The 22,657-nt window shown below is 36.2% G+C and overlaps 1 protein-coding gene across 3 annotated transcripts in view; it reads right to left on the bottom strand.

Moving 5' to 3' along the window:
• Positions 1–22,657, bottom strand: part of adcy2a (adenylate cyclase 2a) — a 61,741-nt gene that overhangs the window by 18,425 nt on the left and 20,659 nt on the right. For 2 of the 3 annotated variants that reach the window (XM_041988909.1, XM_041988908.1), the window contains 5 exons: positions 16,983–17,144; positions 3,158–3,307; positions 1,510–1,658; positions 1,205–1,316; positions 244–371 (listed from right to left, as the gene is read on the bottom strand). In XM_041988909.1, coding sequence (XP_041844843.1) covers positions 244–371; positions 1,205–1,316; positions 1,510–1,658; positions 3,158–3,307; positions 16,983–17,144 — 701 coding nt within the window. Of the gene's footprint in view, positions 1–243; positions 372–1,204; positions 1,317–1,509; positions 1,659–3,157; positions 3,308–16,982; positions 17,145–17,521; positions 17,582–22,657 lie in introns of those variants that run through there. The other variant, XM_041988910.1, reaches the window with a different exon arrangement.

The raw sequence follows: 22,657 nt of genomic DNA, 5'->3' as shown, positions 1-22,657 counted from the left end.
ATCCGTGTGTGTGAATGCTGATGTTTTTAATATGTAAAAATTGTTATTTTTATTATGTTAAGCACTGTGTGCTTTTTGTTTTTGTATGGAAAGTGCAAATAAAGTTAGACTTGATTTGGTGGTTACATAAAACTTATTCTCTGATAGTGATGATCGACTCAACATTTGCATTGCCGAATAACAACAATAAGCAAAATTAATTCAATTCTTTTTTGTCATCAATGTTGTTTGACTGCCACTTACTTGATAGCCTCACACATGTCCAAACCCATTTTTACACAGTTTTTAGCGTGGTTTGGCAATGACTCCGGCAGGCCGGATACACAATAGTAACAGTCGCCAAGGATTTTGATCCGCATACACTCATTCTCCTGCATACAAAAATGTACAACATAGATAAAAAAATGTAAAAGTCAAAATAAGATATGATATAGGCTGCTTATTTATTTGTATTCCATTTGATCCCATATTTAAATATTTATAGATATATTGAGTATATATATATATATACTGTATATATATATATATATATATATATATATATATATATAAAGTCCTGCTCTTTGAGAAGCAAACGGTTTCTGAATTATATTTAAGACTGCTTTGGAAAAATGTTACTGAAGGTATCTGTATTAAGAAAAAAAGTTTATTGATGAGCAAAAATCTTAATCTCAAGTCGAATCCTCTTTGTAAACCTAAACAAAATTACTAGAAGAATCAATTAATTAATTCATTCAATAAACAGATGATAAAAAGGGACTCTAAATATATAAATAATATATAGCTATTTTCTTCTATGGGTTTGAGCATGTCTACAGGGAATCATTAAGCATGCTGAATGTACTGTACCCTAAGTCCAGGGATGTCCAATGTCAGTCCTCGAGGTTTCAAATATTTCTCCAACACACCTGATTTATATTAAATGTATTTCCTCAACAGCTTGTTGTTTCTGCCCAAGCCTGTTAATGACCCATTACCTGAGTTTAGCTGAAGTAGAAAACATCTATCGAACATGCAGAACCGTGGCCCTTTAGGACCGGAACTGGACATCCCTGCCTTAGACCAATATATGTTAGTGAGTAGCAAGTTTCAAGTTTGTATAATTATAAGCTATGGCCTTTAGTTTGTAACTCTAATAAAACATAAACAAAGTCTAGAGTAGCTGAAAGAAGCTTATAACAAAATCCCACAGTGAAATTTTTACCTTAGCAATTTGATCAAATTTTCCGAACAGTTCATTCAGCATGTGCACCAGCTCTCCGGGTGAGCAGTCGCTGGCCAGCCGAGTGAATCCAACTATATCAGCATAGAGTATGCTACAGATGAAAAGAGATATTATTCAACATTACTTAATGCTGACGCATGCTCAATCCAAGAACGCTGTCATTTCAAAACCATGAATAAACATTTGGAAAGCCCAACAAACAGATTCCTTCACACATCTTTCTAAAAAGTGCAGATTTTTTGTTTTACTTACGTTAGTGCTACATTAGAGTAAATATTACATGCCTAACGTTAGTGTGTCGCTGGACGTAAAGGTTGTGAAAATTGTTTGTGTTCTCGATCTGGCCAAAGTTTGGTCCTTTCAGCCTCTGGATGATCTCAGCTTTCATCACACGGGCGATGTGCGCTGGCAGCAGAGACAACAGCAAACGCTCCTGAATTTACACAGAGAAAGAAGCTTTAGTAGTTAAGGATGCTTGCAAAAACTAAACATGAATAAGCTGATTATTGCACTCCTGAAAGAAATAAACTCCTGTAACCAACTGCTTTAATCATTAATAATACACATACAGTATATGCAAAAGTGTGCAGCAGCTAAGTAATTTGTTTTAGCCTTAGACAATATTCTTACAGGAACTCAATATAAGGTTGCACAGTTTTAATAAAAAAACTTTTTAAAAACACTGATCATCCCACTGCACCATCTCTAAGGCTCAGACTGTTCTACGTAAAGAAGAGATCTGTGGAGCTGCTGACAAACACTGCCAAGGATTGGGGTTTATGATGAATACACATAGTCTCACGAGTAATACTCAAACCAAAAATGCATGCACTTACTGTACTGCAATGCACTTTGGTTAAAAGCATGAAGCAAACAGCATATATGATGAGCATACTGCCTGAAAGAAATGTGTCTCTTCACAGTTACTACCATCTGTCGCAAACCACAGCCAGCACTCCAGGGCTACTGTGAAAGGCTTCACCCAAGGCATTTTAAACCTCACTCATGGCAGATTAAAAAACACAAGCTCAATTCACCAGAGGGAAAACCAGCTCCACCCCAAGCTTGGGCTTGCACAACAGCAGCTGGAGTCACCCTCATGTAACTAACTAGCTCTACAAAAGCCACAATTTCAGCAGCTGTAGGGAAAAGCCAGCTTAATTACACACTCTAGATGTCTAAGCATTTATAAACACATCACAAATACTTCAAAGAACATTGTGCTGCTTTGGCAGTGCCATCATTTGTAATGACTTGCTTTGATTGCACTATACTGTTCCATCTTTCCACCAAGTAAGAAGAGAAGACGGCACAGACAAGCTTAGAACTCTACCTGCATATCAGTCTAAAAACTTATTGTCACATGTAATTTCTAAATATTATGACAAAATTCAATCAATATGTTTAAAATATTGAGCAAAACAATCCCACATAACACATAACATATAATTCAAGCACAGCATCATCTTTAGTTTATAGAATTTGGTACAAGAAGTCCAGCTTTAGCTGAGGTTTTAAGGTGAATCCTGTGGATTTTTAATCTTCAGAGCAGAATGGTTTAAATATATCAAGTTTAAAGTTGAGGAATATAAAAACAAGCTTATAAATAATGAATATCCGTACAGTGAAAAGCCTGCTCAAAGCTGTGTGGGTTTCTGGATGCAAAAGCAGTTTCACCTTGAAGCAAGAATGACAGGTGGAGCGAATTATTCTAACAAAAACAGGATTGTGCATCAAAAATGTTTTTTATTGTAATACAGAGAATATGTTTTACAGCTCACTAAACAATCTATAATAAATTCAGTAAGAAAATCATATCGAGCTCAGAGCTGAAATCTTAATCATGCTACTGAAATCACCCCCACGATCATCTTCGCCAGCACTGCAAGTTATTCTCTGCTCCTGCCTGACTTTCATTATTGATCACTTTACCTGCTGTCTCTTTTCAAACTCCAGTTTAATCGGGGACTTGATGCAGTTGCAGGTGTCTTGGTAGGTCTGTTTCAGTGCCAAGTCCATCAGATGCTTGTGGTATGCCCCAGCCAGGTTGCCACACATGTAAATGATCATATTGGCCAAGATCTGTGGGGGTACAGAGGATAGACAATCTTACAAATGAAATGTTAACCCAACAAAAACATTTTTCAAATCACAAATACAAAAGGTCCCTGTTTTATTGGTTAAAACACTCCATCCACAAAGAAATCCACACAGCCCTCATTCAGAAGCTGTGCTTTATAACAAGCTATCAGGACATCTAAAACGATGTCACATCTGTACAGTCAACACCCTCAGTCATGCCTCCAGCACACACAGCCTCTGTCATCTTCATCTATCTGGAGTTAGTGTTGACAGGAAAACCACAGTACTCTTCCAGGAAGAGGCAAAGGCAGTAATAACTATATGCATCCGACTCAACATGACATAAAATCCAAAGGCAAACACACTGCAAAAGACATTTTAAGCGATTAATTCTTTTTAAGAAAATAAGTCTTTCTTTTAGTCAAGAAAATATATCATCAAGCATGTTTTGCGTTTAAATATTAAACTTATTCTAAGAAGTTAATGTTTTTCTTAATAAGATATCCCCGCTATTTTTTAAGCCAGTATAAACCAGTTCCATGCTATAAAATGTTCTGCAATAAAACCCCGTGGATCAGATTATTTGTAAACTCTCAGTTTAAACAACACTTATTTACTGGCATGCTCACACCACTGAAAAAAAAAAATCTGCAAGCGACTGAAACAATGCACAACCTCACTTAATCACAATGCAGTAGAATCTGCATACTCACACACACACACACACACACACAAAATAAAAAAAAAATAAAAAAAACTGTATGATTTATCTGCAGTTTCAGATCTGACAAAATTCAGTTTCAGAGAAATTTTTATCACAAATTAGTAATGGTGTGACTAAAGCTTTTTTCTTTCTTGGGATATTGTGCAAAACCAGCCACAGCCATGCTGTCAGGTACGGTTTTAGTGTGCTATAATGGCTGATATATTTTTATAGTCAGGGTGGTGGTGTGTGGTTTCTGCTCAGCTGCAGTGGAGTGGAGGAGTGAAGCTGTGGTTCAGGGTCAGCAGATGAGAGTACGATACAGCTGCCTTGTTGGTAATCACCCTGCGTTTATCTGCTCCAGAAGAAGGGAAGCAACCTGAAGCTGGCAACTGCTGTATGACAGCATAAATGTGTGAATAAAGTCTGCACATCCCAGGAAAGTGTGTGTTAGTCTGCTGTCATCAAAGTGTCTCATTCTAATGAAGCAGAGTTGCTTCTGTCAGGTTCCAACTCACATCAACACTGGTGTTTTCAATCTTACAGATGTGGATTATTTTGGTTTTTGGGGAAAAGAAAGTGATCCCTGCTAACTGTATATTTTAAAATAAAGCTGGCTGATAAAATAAATCTTAAATGTGTGGGTTTTCCTTGCTTGTAATAGTATAAACTGCTCAATTCTAAGATTTTCTGTCTAGTTTTGAGGCACATTTTAGTCTTTTGGTGGTTAGAAGTTTACTATAATGTTTAACAAATCAAACCAAGCAAAACTTTCTTACCCCACTGGTCAATTTTCCTGCTTGAATTTAAGGATTTTTCAGCTCCTTTCTGTTTGGGGTCTTTTTTGCAGTAGGAATAACAAATTATTTGAGTTGTAATTAGAGTTTGAAAGAATTCCGCTGTATACGTACATATAGTACTTTTAGTGTAATCTGCTGTACAACAGTGGACAAAGTCAATATTGGATGAGATTCTTTATTTATTCTTATCCCTAGTAGTTAAAATTACATGTCTTGGATCAGATATTAAGTCCCAGCAACAATCATTTTTTAATGTTCAGTGTAAAAGCTATCTCATTTAATTAACAGTAATGGATTTTTATAAAGACTTTGATTCACATAAAAATTCAAGGGGGTTCTGACAACAGAGATTTTACAGTGACATGTGAACAAAAGAAAAAGTGCTGCATGTCACCCCTGTGCTGCCCTTGTGCTGTTTTTCCTAAAAATAGCACCAACATGCATTTCTCACAGCAGTTTACAGTGGCTAGATAGCACACTCCTCTAGAGTCCGACAAAACAAAACATAGCAGGAGACATTTCATGTGGACTAACATGTCAAACGTTTATACTAGACACATAATCTTTATCATGTGTGATAATATGTTGGAAAAACCTGTCCCAGATGGGTTTCAGGGACAGTAAATGTTCTGGTGGTGTGTGACCACCAAGTTGCCTAATCTGTCATTGGTTTTTATTTATGCAAGAAGCTCCTTTTTCTTTCCTTCTTTTATCTGCTGCAGGAATATAAAATGTGAGTTTACTAATTCAGCTGCATTACTTCTACTTTTAACAGGTAGAAGAGGAGAGTAATTCTTATAGTTTTTCAAATGAGATGTTTAGACATTCTCCAGTGATGTAGAATGGAGCAAATGTTTCTTAATGGATGAAAGATCTAGTGTAGCAACAAATATTTTATAGCAGATATATGCTGCTGTAATGAATGCAGAATGTAGTTTAACACTGCCCCAAGGGAATAAGAAGGACACCACCAAGACGGTAAAAGGTTCATTATTCACTTTGCCATTTTTGCAAATACTGAAATAAAATTTGAACTACATTATCAAACATGAGCAGGACTTTAAATAATTGGGATAATGGGTCCACATCTATAACACCAAACAGATAACTTAATAAGTGGTTCCACCATCTTTAAACTGGAGTCCTGAGTGCACAAACAGCCTGAGATTCAGACCTGGCAGGAAGAGATGTAGCTGTGAGTCATCTGTTGAGCCAAGTTCGTCCCTGTGGTTTAAAAGGTAACACTGTCTGACTGGTGTACTGAAAATGACACAGCTTGCTTTGTCATGTCATTCACATGCAATAATTCCTGCTTCATATTATGGCAGGACAAGACTCAGAGGAATCACTTCATGATGTGCTTGCTCAGCTGTACGAACAAGCTTTCTGCAACTGCTCACTGTTTCAGTCTGCAGGGTGAACTTTAAATGAGATTTATCATCAATGATTAAGATACCAAACTAAAACTTATACAACTCCTGATTGCATTTGAAACAATCTGTCGTTGCAGTAGAGAACAATTCCTTACATTTGTAAGACAGCCAATAAAATCTGGTGATATTTATTTGTTATACCTTGAACATTGTGATGGCTAAATCCACACAGATGTGGCAACCTACAAATATTTAGTAATAAACAGCAATATACATGCATTATACAGCATTTTGTTTTCTGTACATACAGGATTTAATTGACAGTGCAAGTTACAATTATTTTTGTTCTGCATTAGTTTGTCTATACAGTGACACAACACTATATGCTAAGTGGGCACATTTTAGTTTTACACTGTTCTGTCATATTTAAGTTGATTTAACTGTTTCTTTTTATTTGAAAGCTATTTTAGTCGCAGCTGCTCCAGTCCTCTGGCTGAAGAATAAAGAGGCAGCAAAGGAAACAATAGGATGAGGAGGAGGATGATCTCTCATGGTGGATGCACTTACCCATATCACCCATCATCATTAAAATGATGGTTCTACCTAAAGTCAACAACCTCTTTTCAATGATATCCACTAAACCATCCTCCAGTTGGTTTAAGTCACTGGACTCACACATATCCAAATTTCTTCGGTAAAACAAGCCGTCATGTATCACTCCAAAAACTTTACAACAGAGATTCAGCTGGATAGCATCCGTCTCCCATGTGGGAGACCTTTGGAGACTTCGAAACCCACAGGTGACGAATATTAACACCTTCCAGTCGGGATTTTAGACAAGACCCTTAACGCCACTGCATAACCACCTTCAGATGTAAGTCGGTTTGGGGAAAAAACGTCTGCTAAATGACTGTGAAATAGAACAGTCTGTTCTATTGGAGCTACCCGACTTTAATCAGGTATTTCCTAGTCAACAAGCTACAATATATCTCCAAATATACCTGAGTCATTCTATGAAATGGGTGCCATTTCCACTTTGTAATTAATAATATTTTCATCAGTGGCAAATAAATAAATAAATAAATAAAAAAAAAAAAAAGAAAAAAAAAAGAAATCACCAAATAAATCCCCAAAACCATATTTTCCCACCTCAGGTATAAAATTCTTTTAATATTAATTTTAAAATATAATTTTAACAAGATTTGTATTAAATCAGGCTTTATTATAAAAGCATAACAAAGAGCAACTATCCCAAACCTTACCATTCCAAATGCAAACAATAACATTCATAATTACAACATGCAGCACAATTTCATTTAGAAAAGAACATTTCATTCTAATAAATGACTCATTTGTGACCAAACTGGAATTAAAATACCAGTTTAAATAATCAAATCAATAACTCATTCATGAGTACTACTTTTAAAATTTTACTTAAACAGAACACATAATTTTCATCAAGGCACAACAGTTAAAAAATGAAAAAAAAAAAAAAACTTGGGTCAGTTTTCATGACTCCACCATAAAAAAAAAACTGGGACATGGCAAAGTTCCAAGACAAAAACCATTGCTGAGCACAAAGAACTTTAAGCTCGCCTCGATTTTGCCAGAAAACATCTTGATGATCCTCAAGACTTTTGGGAAAATACTCTGTGAACTGACGATGTGTGTCCCCCTACATCTGGTGTAACAGTAACACTGTATTTCAGAAAAAGAACATCATACAACAGTAAAATATGCTGGTGGTAGTGTGATGGTCTGTGGCCGTTTAGCTGATTCAGGAACTGAAAGACTTGCTGTGATAAATGGAACCATGAATTCTGCTGTCTACCAAACAATTCTGAAGGAGAATGTTCGGCCATCTGTTCATGACCTCAAGCTGAAATGAATTTGGGTTCTGCCGCAGGACAATGATCCAAAACACACTAGCAAGTCCACCACTGAATGGCTGAAGAAAACCAAGTCCTGACCTGAATCCTACTGAGATGCTATGGCATGTTCTTAAAAACGTGGTTCATGCTCGAAAACCCTCCAATTTGGCTGAATTACAACAATTCTGCAAAGATGAGTGGGCCAAAATTTCTCCACAGTTGCAAGTTATTTCACAGGATTTGGGGCTCGCTATCCTCTGGTCCACAGGTGATGGTCCCACACAGGGCATGGTGGGAGGGTTAAGTGTGATGTGGGTGTGTGAAAGTGAGGTGCGGCACAAGTGACACTGTGAGTGAGGGGTTACATGATGGATAGATGGTAGATGGTTGGGGAGGAGGAGGAAAGGAGAGTGGTCGATGGGCCCTGGTATAGACTGCATATAAATGTAAATTTATTTATTCTTTTATTTTTTAACATATATTTATATATGTTAACAGCTAATCAAAGCGATATCTCTCATTTACAACCTTAATAAAATTCTCTTCCTGATAACGTGTAACCGTACCTCAGCAATACACTTTGGAAAATAATACAGTATTTTTCATTGTCATTTCATGACAGACCCAACTTTAATTAAAAAGGAATAACACTTGATAACAAATGCACATGAGGTATATTTTCATTGTCAGATTTGAAGTAAATAAATGAGTCTGCACACTGGACTCAGCAGCCTGATAAAATTTTTTTGCTATGTCCAAGATAAAAACAGGGAAATATCCTCATGAATTTTTTTATTTATTTATTTATTTTTTTTAGCTGAATAATGTTCACAAGTTTGTTTTTGCCTCTCGCCTGCTAATTGCTGGGATGTGTTCCAGCTTCCCTGCGACCCTAAACTGGAATAGAAAATGAATGGATGGAAGGTTGTTCTCTGACCTGTTCATCCAATTATATTAAATCACTCCAGACTGCAGAGTAATAAGAATTAGTACAGCAGAAGAGTCACCAGTCTTCTTGTGGATTTTGATGTGGTTCTGATGATGAATTTTGATTACACACATTACAAGAACAAGAAACAAGAAACACAACATGCTTTATGCAACAGATGCAGCATCAGAAGCTATCCTATTCAAATTAATGTATTATTTGGTTTGAAATACACATGTTAAGCTACTTTTTGAGCCAAAGTATAAACTGTTGAACACATGCCTCAATTTTTGTCCACAGCACCATTATACTATCTAGTACCTTCATTGGTTTTGTTTTGTTTTGCAGTATCTGCCGTCCTAAAATAAGAAATTCAAGAAAAACACTGCTACATAATTTAGTTTAATTATGGAATACAAATGTAATTCTAAACTGTTAAAGTTTTCTATATAACATCTCCAAACCAGCTAAGACAGACAGAAATAAAATTAAATACACAATAATAATGTAAACCTCCCACACATGACATTTCCTGCTGTTCTTCCTTTAATAGCTCGATAATGACATGCAACACCCAAAAAACATTTCACAGCCAGTATACAATATATAGTGGCCTTTAATAATAGAGCTGTTCTATATTATATTTAAACATGTTAAACACTGAATACTCCGTTAATGTACCTGTCTCATCTTTATATTTGACAAAAGCAAACACCAGGGCCAGAGGCCAAGTACTTGAGTGTGGTCTGCTGGCTGGGGCTTATGTTCATGTTTATTCACTGTTTCTGGGACAGAAACCCTATTTCAGTCCACTGAATTTATTATGTCTGCTCTTCACATTTCCAAACATTAGAAAAAAAGGGCGGGAGGGCGAGAGAAAACCAGAGTTACTTCTTCCAAACTGAAAAGCATAAAACTCAAAAGACTGGTTTTGTTCTTAATCATCTATTTTCAATTGGACGACTGATAAAACATGTTGCCGAATAATGTTCAGAGGGCAGAGTTTACCGAAGTACCCTGAATAATTTGAAAGCAAACACACAAAAAAATGGACCAGAGCCTTTGTAAGGTGTTTTCTAAAAAGGTTTTCCACAACACACACTCTTTACACAATAGTCACCATAAATTACAACAAGCCATCATCATATTTCATTTACCATGTATTCATATATCCATTTATTCTGTCTTTATAGGGCTGTCAAAAATAATTGTTGGAGTAGTTTACCAAAACATAGCAGTAGTTTGAAATTTTGCAATTGCTTAAGTTTGATGTGGACAATCAGATTTCCTTGAATTATTCCTGAGAGGCAGATTAGTTAGTTTAGGCAGCAGAAACGGCTTCTGTATACGATTTAACATACTGACTATTACAAACTTGCAATATATTTCTTATGGTCACACTTATACCCTTGATAATCATTTAAAAAGTTGCCTTTTTTCCCCCAGATTATGCCAAGTTAAACATATTTTGCTTCATTAGATGACATCTGCTAGACAAGGTGCTGGCAGTCTTCAGACCATTTTAAAGGTCACCTGAGTGAATAGTCTTGTGGCGTGAATAATCTACACCTCACTGGTATTCAATTACAGATAACAGCAGGGCACTCAAGGTTTTTTGGGATTACGGAAATCAGACAAGAATAAAGGCTGCTACTGCTGTCATGCATGCTGCTGCCATGTGTATTGAGATAACTGTCCGACATGAAAGCATGAGTTATATTGACTTGTAGTAATGTGTCTAGTGGATGTGATTTCATTATCCACACAAAAAGCAGACAGCAAAGATAAATAAGTAGCTGTGACTTAACATGACACAAATATATCTCGTTATCTGAAGAAAGAAGAATAATACAAAAGCAAAATTTGGAAAAAACTATGCGGTTCCAGTGAAAGTAATTTGGATTAAAACAAAGATCTTCACACAACATAACATGTAACACATGTCATGTTCAACATCTGCTGCCACTTTGCATCACTACAAGTACAATTCTATCTAATAAAACTTAAATAGTGAGACTTGTGATGAATTTTAGCTCAACAGTAACTAAAACAGTATGCAAATAAAGGTTTGCCCATTAAAAGAAGTTGTGATTTTACAAAAAACATTACATTTACATTAATGTATTATGTTAAAGATATTATTTATGTATCATTTAAATCCATTTGGATAAAATTTAAAAATTTAATTTGATTGTTTCTGGTTTGTAAAAAAGACATATCAGATTTTTTTTTTATATTAAATAGAATTTAGAAGCTATTATGCCATTTAAAGTTGCCATAACAGTCTGCTATCCTAAATTTCTATCCGTGACTTGCCTTAAAGGCATGATGGGATACGAGTTTCCCCAGCCAATCATAAGATGCCTCTTTTACAGCCTTTGTGATGTTGTCAAGAGGACCAGGGCCTGATGTCCAGGATAAGAATAATGTAAGCCAACAACAACTTTTAGAGTAGAGTGTATCACACTGCACTGGGATGAAAATAGCTCAAAACATCCTAAACTCCAGTCAGAAATAAGGGGTATTACATAAATGGTCCTGAACTTTATTAAAGTAAGTCTTTCTTATCCAGTGTCATAATAGCGATGGAAACTTTGGTTCTTTTCAGTCAATAATGTCATTTGGCCTGATTCAACAAGAACCACAATAAAATTTAGGCTTCAGAACAAACTACAACATGCCTGCAAAGGTTGTCTGTTGGCCTTGCACCCTTTATCTAACAAATTCTACATTCTGCCTTTGTGTTGTCTGTGATATTAAGAAGTATTGCTAGCGTGCGTCTGCATTTTCCCTTCTCACTCATTTTTATGTCTGCTGTCTGCATACTCGTTCTCTGTGCTCCCTTCCACCTGCACACTGTACCACTCGGTCTATTACAGGCCATCCACTGCTTTTCAAATTGATGGTATAATCCTGGTCTGTTATCACACCTGACTGCCTGCGTGATATCAAAATAGTAAGTTAGAGTGTTGCCAGTGCCAACCAGAGCAGCTCTGAGTTTGTCCTACATACAAAAAACACACATATATAGAAATTTACTAAACAAAGTGCTGCAAAAGTGAGCCTGAAATTCACTCAGGATGAAAAACTTATATGAGAAAGCAAGTAATTACAGCAATCAGGAAATTTAGTTAGTGCACAGCTAATTACCATCATCACTAAAAACCCAAAATAACAGCTGTCCACAGCTCATGAGCAATATTAAACAATAATGCAAACAATGTAAAGAAACAAATTACAGAAGGAATATTAACACCAACAGGACATCCAATAAAGCAGCAACCTTTACTCATGGAAAACAAGCAATATAGCTAAGCATTTATTTACTGAGAGCAGGATCACAGATCTGGGAATAAGCAATGTGCATGTAGACTCCTGGGGGAAGAGCAGTTCATCTGAATTAATAGAAAATACATGGGACTGAGTTTTGTTCTTTCTTTTTCTTTTTTTTTTAAAAAAGAGAATTACTATCTTCACAGCACATAATTGTTGTACAGATTTATGACAGAAGAAAAAAAAAAACTAAACAGGAGAATATTAAGAATCTTAAAAACAGTTCTTGATGCTTATCACATTAAATAAACCAGAAAAAAAAAAAAAACCACTTCAAACAGTTTGGACTCATCCCCATTCAGAAAAAAAAATCTACACAAATGGCAGGAATTCAGGAAAAGTATTGCCATCCTTGGAGCGGTTGACCAGCAAAGATCCCTCCAGCAGTAAAGTGTGCAGGTAATAATGCAACCAATGGTAACTTCAAAACAATTCAAGGCATTCTCACAGCAGAGTCACTATTTATGAGTCCAAGAAAAGAATGGGCAACTATAGCGTACAAGGGCTGCAAGGGGACAGCCAATACTTTCCGGTTTGCTTACTATCACATTAACAAGAAAACAGGTACAGACAAGAAAAAAATACAACTTTAGGTTTTAAATTAGTTACCTTTCTTTCAGTTTAACAACTTCATCCCATCTGCAAAATATAGTGATGATAACATGGTATGGGCCTGTTTTGCTATACAATGGCCAGAATGGTTTGTTTTTATTGGTATTTTTACCAAAAAATTCTAAAGAAAAAAAAAAACAATTTCCCAGCTTGCACTAAATTGCATCAACTTGAATCAAGGTGTCACCTTGCTCTTCTTCTATAGAAAAGAGTTGATTGTAGTATCACTTGTCATTAAAACTGAGCTTCCCTTTCCCATGTTGCAAGCAGATCAGATGTTCTAACTTCACTCATGTCGTCATAGAGCAGGCCTTTTGGGCTTGTAGTAAAAGGTGATTTGTCATGTGAAAGTTTTCTTATATTTCAGGGTTATCACAGTTGAACAAGCATGTGCATATAAGCAACAATGATATGCTAAACTTCCATCCACATGTTTCCACATGCAAAGCTTCCATTTGACAGAAGAAGAATATATGGATGAACAAGCATTTAATGTGGGGTTGGAACCCTTACTTTGTTTCGCATTCCTCACCCTGTCACTGGCACACTAACAGGCCAAAACAACTAAATAACATCCAGAGCACAGTTAAATAAGAGGATATAAAGAACATTACAAGCAGGGGACAATGTATCTACAGTAAAATACACCATCAAACACTTAGAGAGACATGAACCAGAACTGAGAAGAATGACTTTTTTGTTTGTAGGTGAAATTGATGTTTTTTTCCATTGCATTTTCTGGCGTTTGTGTTGAATCAAATACTGTAACTTTCTTAAGAATATAATCCACAGGATTTGGATTTTTCCTTATTTTTACATTTCTGATTTTTTATCTTTTTCCACCCCAAGGACTTCCAGTGCTGACAATTAACTGTTAAATTGGGGGAAAAAAACTAAAGAAAACATATAATCCATTTGAGAAGATGCAACCCACTCCTGGAAATACACACTTCTCTAGGTCCGTAAGGAGCGAGGACTCAAGTGCAATGACCACGACACCACTGTTTCAGTTAACTGCACTTTAGCTTTTTTTCAATTTCTGCTACTGCCAGTACTCCACTCCCTTAACATTTCGCTCCTCATGAGCATGCTCTTTGCTGCGACGGCAGAGGCAAAACAGGAAGTAAAACCTCTGCGACCCGTTAAAGTCTTTCCCAATATGGGTCGTACTTAGCATCTCATTGGCTGCTAAATGCTAGTTTGCTACAACTTGGCTAGCTGATGCAATACAGGATATGCTGCCTTTAGGTGTCCTAGGAATTTTTCACTTTTGACAAATAAAAGAAAAAACTAAATTAATGAAATAATTTTCTCTCTTTATTAAATTAAAATGAGTTAACCTGGTTTTTTACCTGGGTTACGAAGACATAAGAAACTACTGGGAGTTTTCATGAAGAAAATAGATTTAAGCAATAAAAACATTACTCCTCTCATCTTCATTAACATAGATACTTGTATCCTAATCACTGTTCATTATATACTTTCATTTTTTTCTATGATCGCTGAACTAAACGCAACGTATTTGTAAAGAGAATGTAAACATGAACTTGTTGGGATTATGTGAGGTCCTGTAACAGTCACTGCCTTACGGTGGAAATGCAAAACAATATCACATTTACACTTCAGCAATACAAATTTTCATCCACTGCAACACTTTTCCATTCTCGCGACGAACATTTCAATCGTGAAAACCATATTTACATTAACAAAAAAGTACGATGCCAAAGCACTTTTGCAATCTTTGATGCAAACTTACATGCGCAACTGTAAAATACTTTTACAAAGTTCTGAATACATTGTTGAAACACTGTTACCAATGATAAAGTAACTTTACCTAGATGCGAAACCAGGGCTTGAATTATACTGGGGCTTTCGGGGAGCCCTATTTTCTCACGTGCACGTGCATTTATATTAGTGCACATAGCGCGGTCAAAATATGGCTACTATTAAAAAAACTACTGTATGCAGCTTGGTTAATCAGAGACAGCGACGAAGAGTTCTTTAACCACAAAAAGAAGCACATGAGGTGGTTGTGTGGACACTCACAGCATACAACAGACAAACAATGCTGGCTGTCCACGGTGCTGAAGGAAACAGAACAGATCATACGTATCGTTTGGAAGATTTTTAGGACTCCCCAGAACTATCAACTGAATCTCTTTAGGGGAGCTCCTCTGCCTTTCAGGGGAGCTAAGCTCCCCTTAGCTCCCCCATAATTCAAACCCTGCGTGAAACACTTTTACAAGTTAAGAAAGCACAATTACAAAAAAAACAAATCTTACCAAAATCTGTGACCACAGGGGGCGATTGCGAACAGCATCTTAGAAGACGAGCAAAGTCTGTGAAATACTTTTATTGAAGTCGGAGTTCATTATAATGCAGGTACAGTAAAGTCACACATTCTGAAGGCTATCAGAAATGGTGGCATCTGTGATCCTGGCTATTTGAGGGTCACATTATGTTAGAAGAGTCCAGTCTAAAGTGGTGACAGAGGTCACCATAAGATGTACATGCAGAGAAATGTACACTATGGCCCCCCTGTGGTCACAGATTCTGATGGGACACAGACTTTGGTATTACACCTATCTTTTAGAAGTTGATGAACTTGTAAAAGTGTTTCCCAGTTAGTTTATTAGTTATAGGTTTGTCAAGATCAGCCATTCATTCTCACTTCTAACTTAAACTTAAAACTGAAATTAAATTAACTTCAAATTAGTTCAAAATTAAAATGATGAACTATAAATGTGGACTATTCATTTTAAACTGAATGAACTGAACCTTGAAGAAATTTTCTAATGCTAGAAACAATTAATAATTAAGTCAGCTTGAAGGAGCATAAATATTTATGAACACCCACTTTTTCCTCCCATTTTATAAGAAATTCTCTTAAAAGGACACTCTTCCTGCCAATGGAGTTGTCCTGGCAGGCAAACAGAGCTGAGGTGACAGACAGTGACCAGTGAGCGAATAGCCCCAGGCTGCCCAGATGCCAGTAATCACATGCCACACTTTTACATGAACAAAAGTAGAGTTAGACCAAAAACCAGGTCATTACAACAGAGCTTACAGAAACAACTGCAAAGGTTTGTGAAAACTTAAGTGGAGGGGACAAAGAATCAAATTATGTGAATTTAATTTGCCTTGACAGTTAGTTCCTGAATATTATGTCTTTGTATTTATCAGCATATGCCAAATGCCTGAATAGTTTGCACACACATAACAATACTGCTGGAAAGAAAGTGACCTTTAATAAAGTATATTAAACAAACACACACACACACACACATTAGAATTTGTATCCCTGTTATGCTACATTAGTTTTATTTTAAAGGTCATATTTGTTTGCTAAAAATACAGACTGTAGTTGAACTGAATAAAAATGCTCATTTGGTGAGAATGAGAACTTAAATGTCTAAGGGAGAAAGTCCATTGTGATGTCATAATTTTCATAATAATAAGGTACATTAAGTCTGTGTGTGCTGGGGCTACTGAAAAACTGGAGATAAATATCAGTTACTGTGTAACGATTATTGCAGTATTTATTAACTATAGAAAAAGGTAAAACTAGTCAAGATTGCTCATTAATATTATTCTTTCTTCATTTCTGGCATCTTAAAGGTAATCAACTTTTTCACTGAATACAAATTAAATAAATTAAAAAAATAAATGACACAGTTACCAAAAAAAAATCCAGGAAGTTTCTGTCCTGAGCCAACTAATAATCCCTAACTCCTCCTTACAAATTCCACTTAGCTACACCCGTTCAGAGGTTTACTTTGTTCGTTTGAAGCCTCCAGATTTCTTTCCCCTTTCTACTCATCAAGTTAATTTTCATGCTTAGTTTTTGCGTCCATGTGAATAGTAAACATACACTGATCTGTTTGCTTTTTACAAAAACTCCACCACATTTATTTCTTCTCAGAAATATTTATCATCTACAATTTAATCTTTTGCAAATGTGTGTAAGGACTGCTTCAGTGTGGATTCAGTGTTCATTGTTTTAATACATAATGTGCTTGATACCATTAACCCATGCTTAAATCTGATCACCTTACCTGCCACACTACCGGCTCCATGTGATCAGCTGTGGCGGACAGGCAGATACTCAACACAATGGTGTGAGAGGCGGAGGTCAGAACACTGGCAATAATGGCTTCCCGCATGGAGAATGGCAGCATGGTGTAGACCACAAATACAATGAACAGGAAGAAAGACACCTGTGGAGAAGGAAACGCATTTAATACACCTGCAGAGGCAAGTAGAACGGAGAGACAGAGTATGAAAAACATATGCATGCACAAGAAATACAATAAAAAAAAAACAACAACAGTATTGACAAACCTGAAGACCATTTACTGAGGGAAAAGCCTGAAATCAAAACACCCAATGAAAGAAAAGAAAAAAAAAAGATACATATTTGTCCACAAAAGTGTGTTTCACTGATGGGCACTAAAAGACCAATCTAGTGCTGTTATGATCTTGCCAAAAATAAAAAAAAAATAAAAATAAAAAATTGATTGCAGGAAAGGGTCAGTCAGCTCTTACATATCAAATCTAACACCTCTAATGTAGCTCTGGGAGTTCTTCCACTCACTTGCTTCTTCAATACACCTTCTGCTGTAGGGTTAAAGTAGTTCATCTGCTGCCATGCACGGACAGAAAGAGGCCAGTGTTCTCATAGGCTACAGCCAGGTGCCAGTTAACCTTTCATGGTTTATTTATTGGGCCACAACATGGGGGCAGAGAGATGGAGAACCACGAGGAAAGGAAGCAAAAGAGAAAAACAAACTGAAACAGAAGCTCTTCTGTTTAAGCTTGGATGACTGACAAACTTACACTTGCTTTAGCAGCAATGTTATTCATCAACTTACATCAGAATAAAATAATAAGGATGGTGTTTCCCCCTTAATAAAAACAAGGCAGCTATGAAAGTACTATGGTTGAATTACATTAACTACAATATCTATAATTATCCAAAAAATATTGCTTAAAAATTGTCATAAATAGTGAATTTAAAGATTAACGATTACAATCTGATAGCAACACTAACAGCCACCCTGACTCAGGTCTACATTTTTATTTTTTATTTGACAGGATAATATGTTAGTCCCAGACTAACTTAGCTGTAGTAAGAAAGACATTTGATTGACTGGTAGCTATAATTTTGATTTAATCTTTAAAGTGAAAGAAAAACATTGTATGTTTGTATTTTTTCGTTTAACTGTAAAGGACTTTTTTAGCTGTTTTAAATCATTTAATGAAAATATTCTGATTGTAAAATATTGGTCCACTTGCATGTATTTCTGGAGAATCTAAATTATAGTGTTACTTCTCACTGACTGCAGTTTTTAATAGTCTTCAAATAAGAAAGCATGCACACCGAAGATGACAGCTGTCCAAAAGTTCTTTATTGCGCTCCTTTAAAGATATGCACAAAAATGAGGGCCAGTGCAAACTCTGCCAAGTAAAGTTAGTAATATTATAATCCTACTAACCCTCTGAACTGTTATTTGAAAGAGAAGCATCCAGTGCCCATTATGTATGGCTGTATGAAAGAGTGTGTCATTATAATGACACATTTTACACTTAATTAGTTACAGTCTTGCATTACTTAAGAATGTGACAGCAAAATAAACAAGTATTGTAAATAAATGTCTGTCAGTGTATATGTATGCATGTAGAAAAAGAAATTTTTAAATAACTAAACATAAACATTTAAACATAATCTTACTTACATAGCATGCATTCCTAATTTAACAACCAGCACTTTACTTCATTACCTAAAAAACTACACAATTAGAAATCTTCTTATTCATCGTATTATTCAGAAGCCAGCCATGGTAACAATCTGCAGATGGATCTGCAGACTCTCACACTGTACTTTCAAATTTTTTTACAGGTCATGGAGAAGCTATGAAAATTGCATCACTGCTCAACTCTCGACTACAAAAGCATGCAGCTGTCACCTGAATAAAAAAGGACCACGTATCACGTTCTAACATGATAAGTTTTCTTGTAAAAACGGGAAACTTATTACGTTATAATGTGATACATATTGTGGTGAAAATGTGGAATATAAACCGCATTCATCTTTGAATGATGGAACTTTGCATGCAGTAGATCAGAGAAATGTCTGATTTACCAAATGGGATTAAGATGTACTTCACTTTAGGCTGAAATGCGGAGAGATTGGTGAAGCTTGGAGGACACTGTGATAAAGCTGACGTTGCACCCTTTAACCAACAGATGTCTTCGTGTTGGCAACTTTCTTCTCCTAACGCAGAATGCTGCCTTATCATTTCAGTTTTATAGAACCTATCTCGTTATAATGTGATACTTTTCACATTTTTACAATAAATGATCACGTTATAAAGTGGTGATAAGCTCTTTTTCTCTTTCATTTGGGTGACAGCTCTACGCTTCAGTACTCAGCAATGGTTTCATTTTCACAGTTAACTTATCTTTACAGATCAAAATTGCCATTTTTTTATGACTTTACCTCACTGCTAATTAACAATGTCAGTACAGAAGTACAACACCAATGCTATTTCTCAACCGTTGTAGTTATATTTATACTCATTGATAATATGAACACAGCAAGTATTTACCTCGCATGAATGAAAGAATTAGTGGAAGATGGTCAGATCTAAGGATGATGGGAGATTTCACATGAAGACAATGCAAGAGGACAGTATTTGGTGCTTGACATTGTGGGATGGAACACCACTGTTGTATATTGCAGAGACTGTTATGAAGACAAAATGCAACCATCAAAAATGGCATACTATGTGTTCAGGCAATTAATTTTTTTTCTTTCTTTTTTTGTTTTGTATTGTTTTCTGGAAAAATAAAAATACTATAAAAATCATTAACATTTTTATTTGATAAGACAGGGTAGAACAAAGGAAGACCTACATAAAACTACATTTTTTTTGGATGTTATTGGGTTTTTAATTTCCTTTCCTGCATTCTTTTATTATATTTTTGTACAGTGACTTTGAGTCTCTTGAAGGGCATGTATAAATAAAATATATTTTTATTATTATCATTATTATTATTTTTATTTGTTTATTTAAGAAAATAAATTAGCATCCTGGATATAGTATTAATATTAGTAAAAAGAAGGGTAAATAATTATTTATATTGTGGCGCAGGTGACAAAACTAAGAACAGCTGTAGAGAGGTATGCCAGGTGACAAGCACAGGTGAGAAAACTAAACCAGAGTAAACAGGTAGGTGAGAAAAAATAAGTCCTAAGGGTGGTTAGAGAGAGTGCTGACACGATGTGACCTAGATTATCCCTGACCACTGTGGCTGTGGTTTATGTAACAGTACCTGTATTAAAGTGGGTTTTCTTCAAATATATTCTTGTTTATGCCTTTTTAATATCATGCTGAGCCAAAACTGTTGTTATAATGATCAGAATTAGAATAAATTATATATAAAAGATTAACATCAAAACAGATGTAAGAGGCCACATCTAACAAAGGTGACCTATTTAAGGTTAAAGGGCTCAAACTTAGTGAATATTAATTCTAAAAGCTTCAGTAATTTAGATCTTTTGGCTATCAGATGCTGTTTTTAATGGGCATCAAAGGAAAAAGAACTTTGTTCCAAGTACAGGAGAGAACTGCTAATTGATGCCAGCTATCATTTAGCTCAGTGACATAATTTGCTTAGAATTTGCTTAAAAGCCTTTTCCTAAATTAATGCTCTGAAATCCAATGCTGCTAACTCAATCATGAAACTGTACCAGAAATGATGGCGGGGCTGCAGGGGATAAGACCCTGCCTGGGTTCAACATGTCTAATACGTTGAGTAGTAAAAACACAGTGAAGGGCTTTCTTTAGGGTGGTTAAGGTACCCTCAGCACATAAGGACCCTCTTCTCTGACAATTTAGGGCTAAAGGCTTTTTTGTGTTCCTCCATGGTACAGTCAACTTTGCTTCAGCCCCATGAATCATCTCCTTGATAATGACATTGAGGTTCATAAAACTAATTATGGAGACAGAGTGTCACATTACATCAGGCTTTTAGTCTACAGTCTGTGCCTAAGATTAGTTTACAAGTTAGATTTATAATGTGAGCGTGTGTGTGTGTGTGTGTGTATGTGTGTGCAGGATCATGTGATGTGCATTTTCACCTGCTGTTTGATGCCCAAGTAGACAGATGCTCATTTCACTTCAAGTTACTCTAACTCAGTCTGAGGGAAAAGACAGATTTATTGATTTTTACTGAAGATATGGAAATAATGAAGTGGATGAGGAACTATATGCCTAAGTGCTTGGTTTGTAATATCTGTCAGTTTGGGCATGTTGACCTTAATTACTTAAATAAATTAAACACAGAAACATATTATTCCCTGTATTTAAATCATATCAAATCTACCAATTTCTTCCATCTCCCATTCTATCCTTCTACCAAATTCTTCACTGTTTCAGTTTTACAAGCTTGTTTCACTACAAAACTCCTCTTTCCGCCATTCTTCTGCTCTAAACCCTAATGAGATTGGCTGTATACCAATGTGTATGGGCCTCTGCCATGTGTGTTAAGAGCCTGAGAAGGGAAGGAAGAGATGAGCCACAGTCCAGACATCTCTCAGTGAGGGGTAGAGGCTGGACCACACAGATAAACCCTTCTCCCCAACGTTAGCAAATAGAGAGGGCTTTGTAGGACAAGGAGAAGCATCCAGCTGATTTCAGGTTTGACAATGGAAAATATACTCTATTCAAATTATCTTTAGGAGAGCAGGGTTGGTGAGTAGAACACTACTTAGAGAATATTTAGTGAATTCAGCTCCTCAGTGACTTTTTTATTTGACAGTGCACTGTACCATCACTGCAGACTGTTAAAGTTTTCTTATTCATAATAATGGGTTAATGCAGTCTTGCTTAAAAGCCATTAGAAAGATTATTATTACTGGCTTAAGGTAAGAGGTGGGATACACTATGGACCAGTCATAACATTACAGGGTTAACAAAGTGACTAACAACCAAGAAAACTCATACCTGCAGTCTGTCCATTCATTCATTCATTGTCTGTACCTGCTTTATCCTGTTTAGGTCATGAGGGGAAATAAAGTCTATCCCAGCTGTTATTGGATGAGAGGTGAGGTTCACACTGGATGGGTACGCAGTATATCACAAGGAAAAACGAGATCATCAACCATGTACACTTGAAATCACTTTTAAGGTGAATAAAGAATCACCAGTTAACCCAGGATGTGTACTACTGGGGCACTGGCACCAACATGGAAACTCCACAATGAAAAACCTCATCTGAGATCTGAAATGCGAGTGCATTCACACCATCCTTTTTTATTCAAATCCAAGTCTGTTCGCTCAGAAGCTCCGTGTCGTCTAGGGTATTGTTAATACACAAACAAATACTGATTTAATTAAAAGAAGCAGACTCGGCCCGCCTACAAACGCAAGTCTCGTCCCCTTCAGGTGAGTTGTTATGACTGCCTGTCATTTTGCCTAATGACTCTCGCGTTTTGTATGTACATCACCCACCGGAGATGGCTCTGTTCAGTACACCTTTGCTTCCTGCCTGCTGAGGATTGGCTGGAACTGACACACCTTCAACTCCTCCCTCCTGATTGGATAATGGCAACTGTTTGCACAGACAATCTGCCCTTGGCTTGTGACCATGTGCTTTGATTGGTGGTGGTTTTGTATAGTAGTATTAGTGTTTTTGTTTTCCATCCATCCATCCATCCATCCATTCT

The sequence above is a fragment of the Melanotaenia boesemani genome, chromosome 6 (assembly GCF_017639745.1).
Source record: "Melanotaenia boesemani isolate fMelBoe1 chromosome 6, fMelBoe1.pri, whole genome shotgun sequence".
Lineage (NCBI taxonomy): Eukaryota > Metazoa > Chordata > Actinopteri > Atheriniformes > Melanotaeniidae > Melanotaenia > Melanotaenia boesemani.
This window is presented reverse-complemented; position numbering and strand designations above follow the sequence as displayed.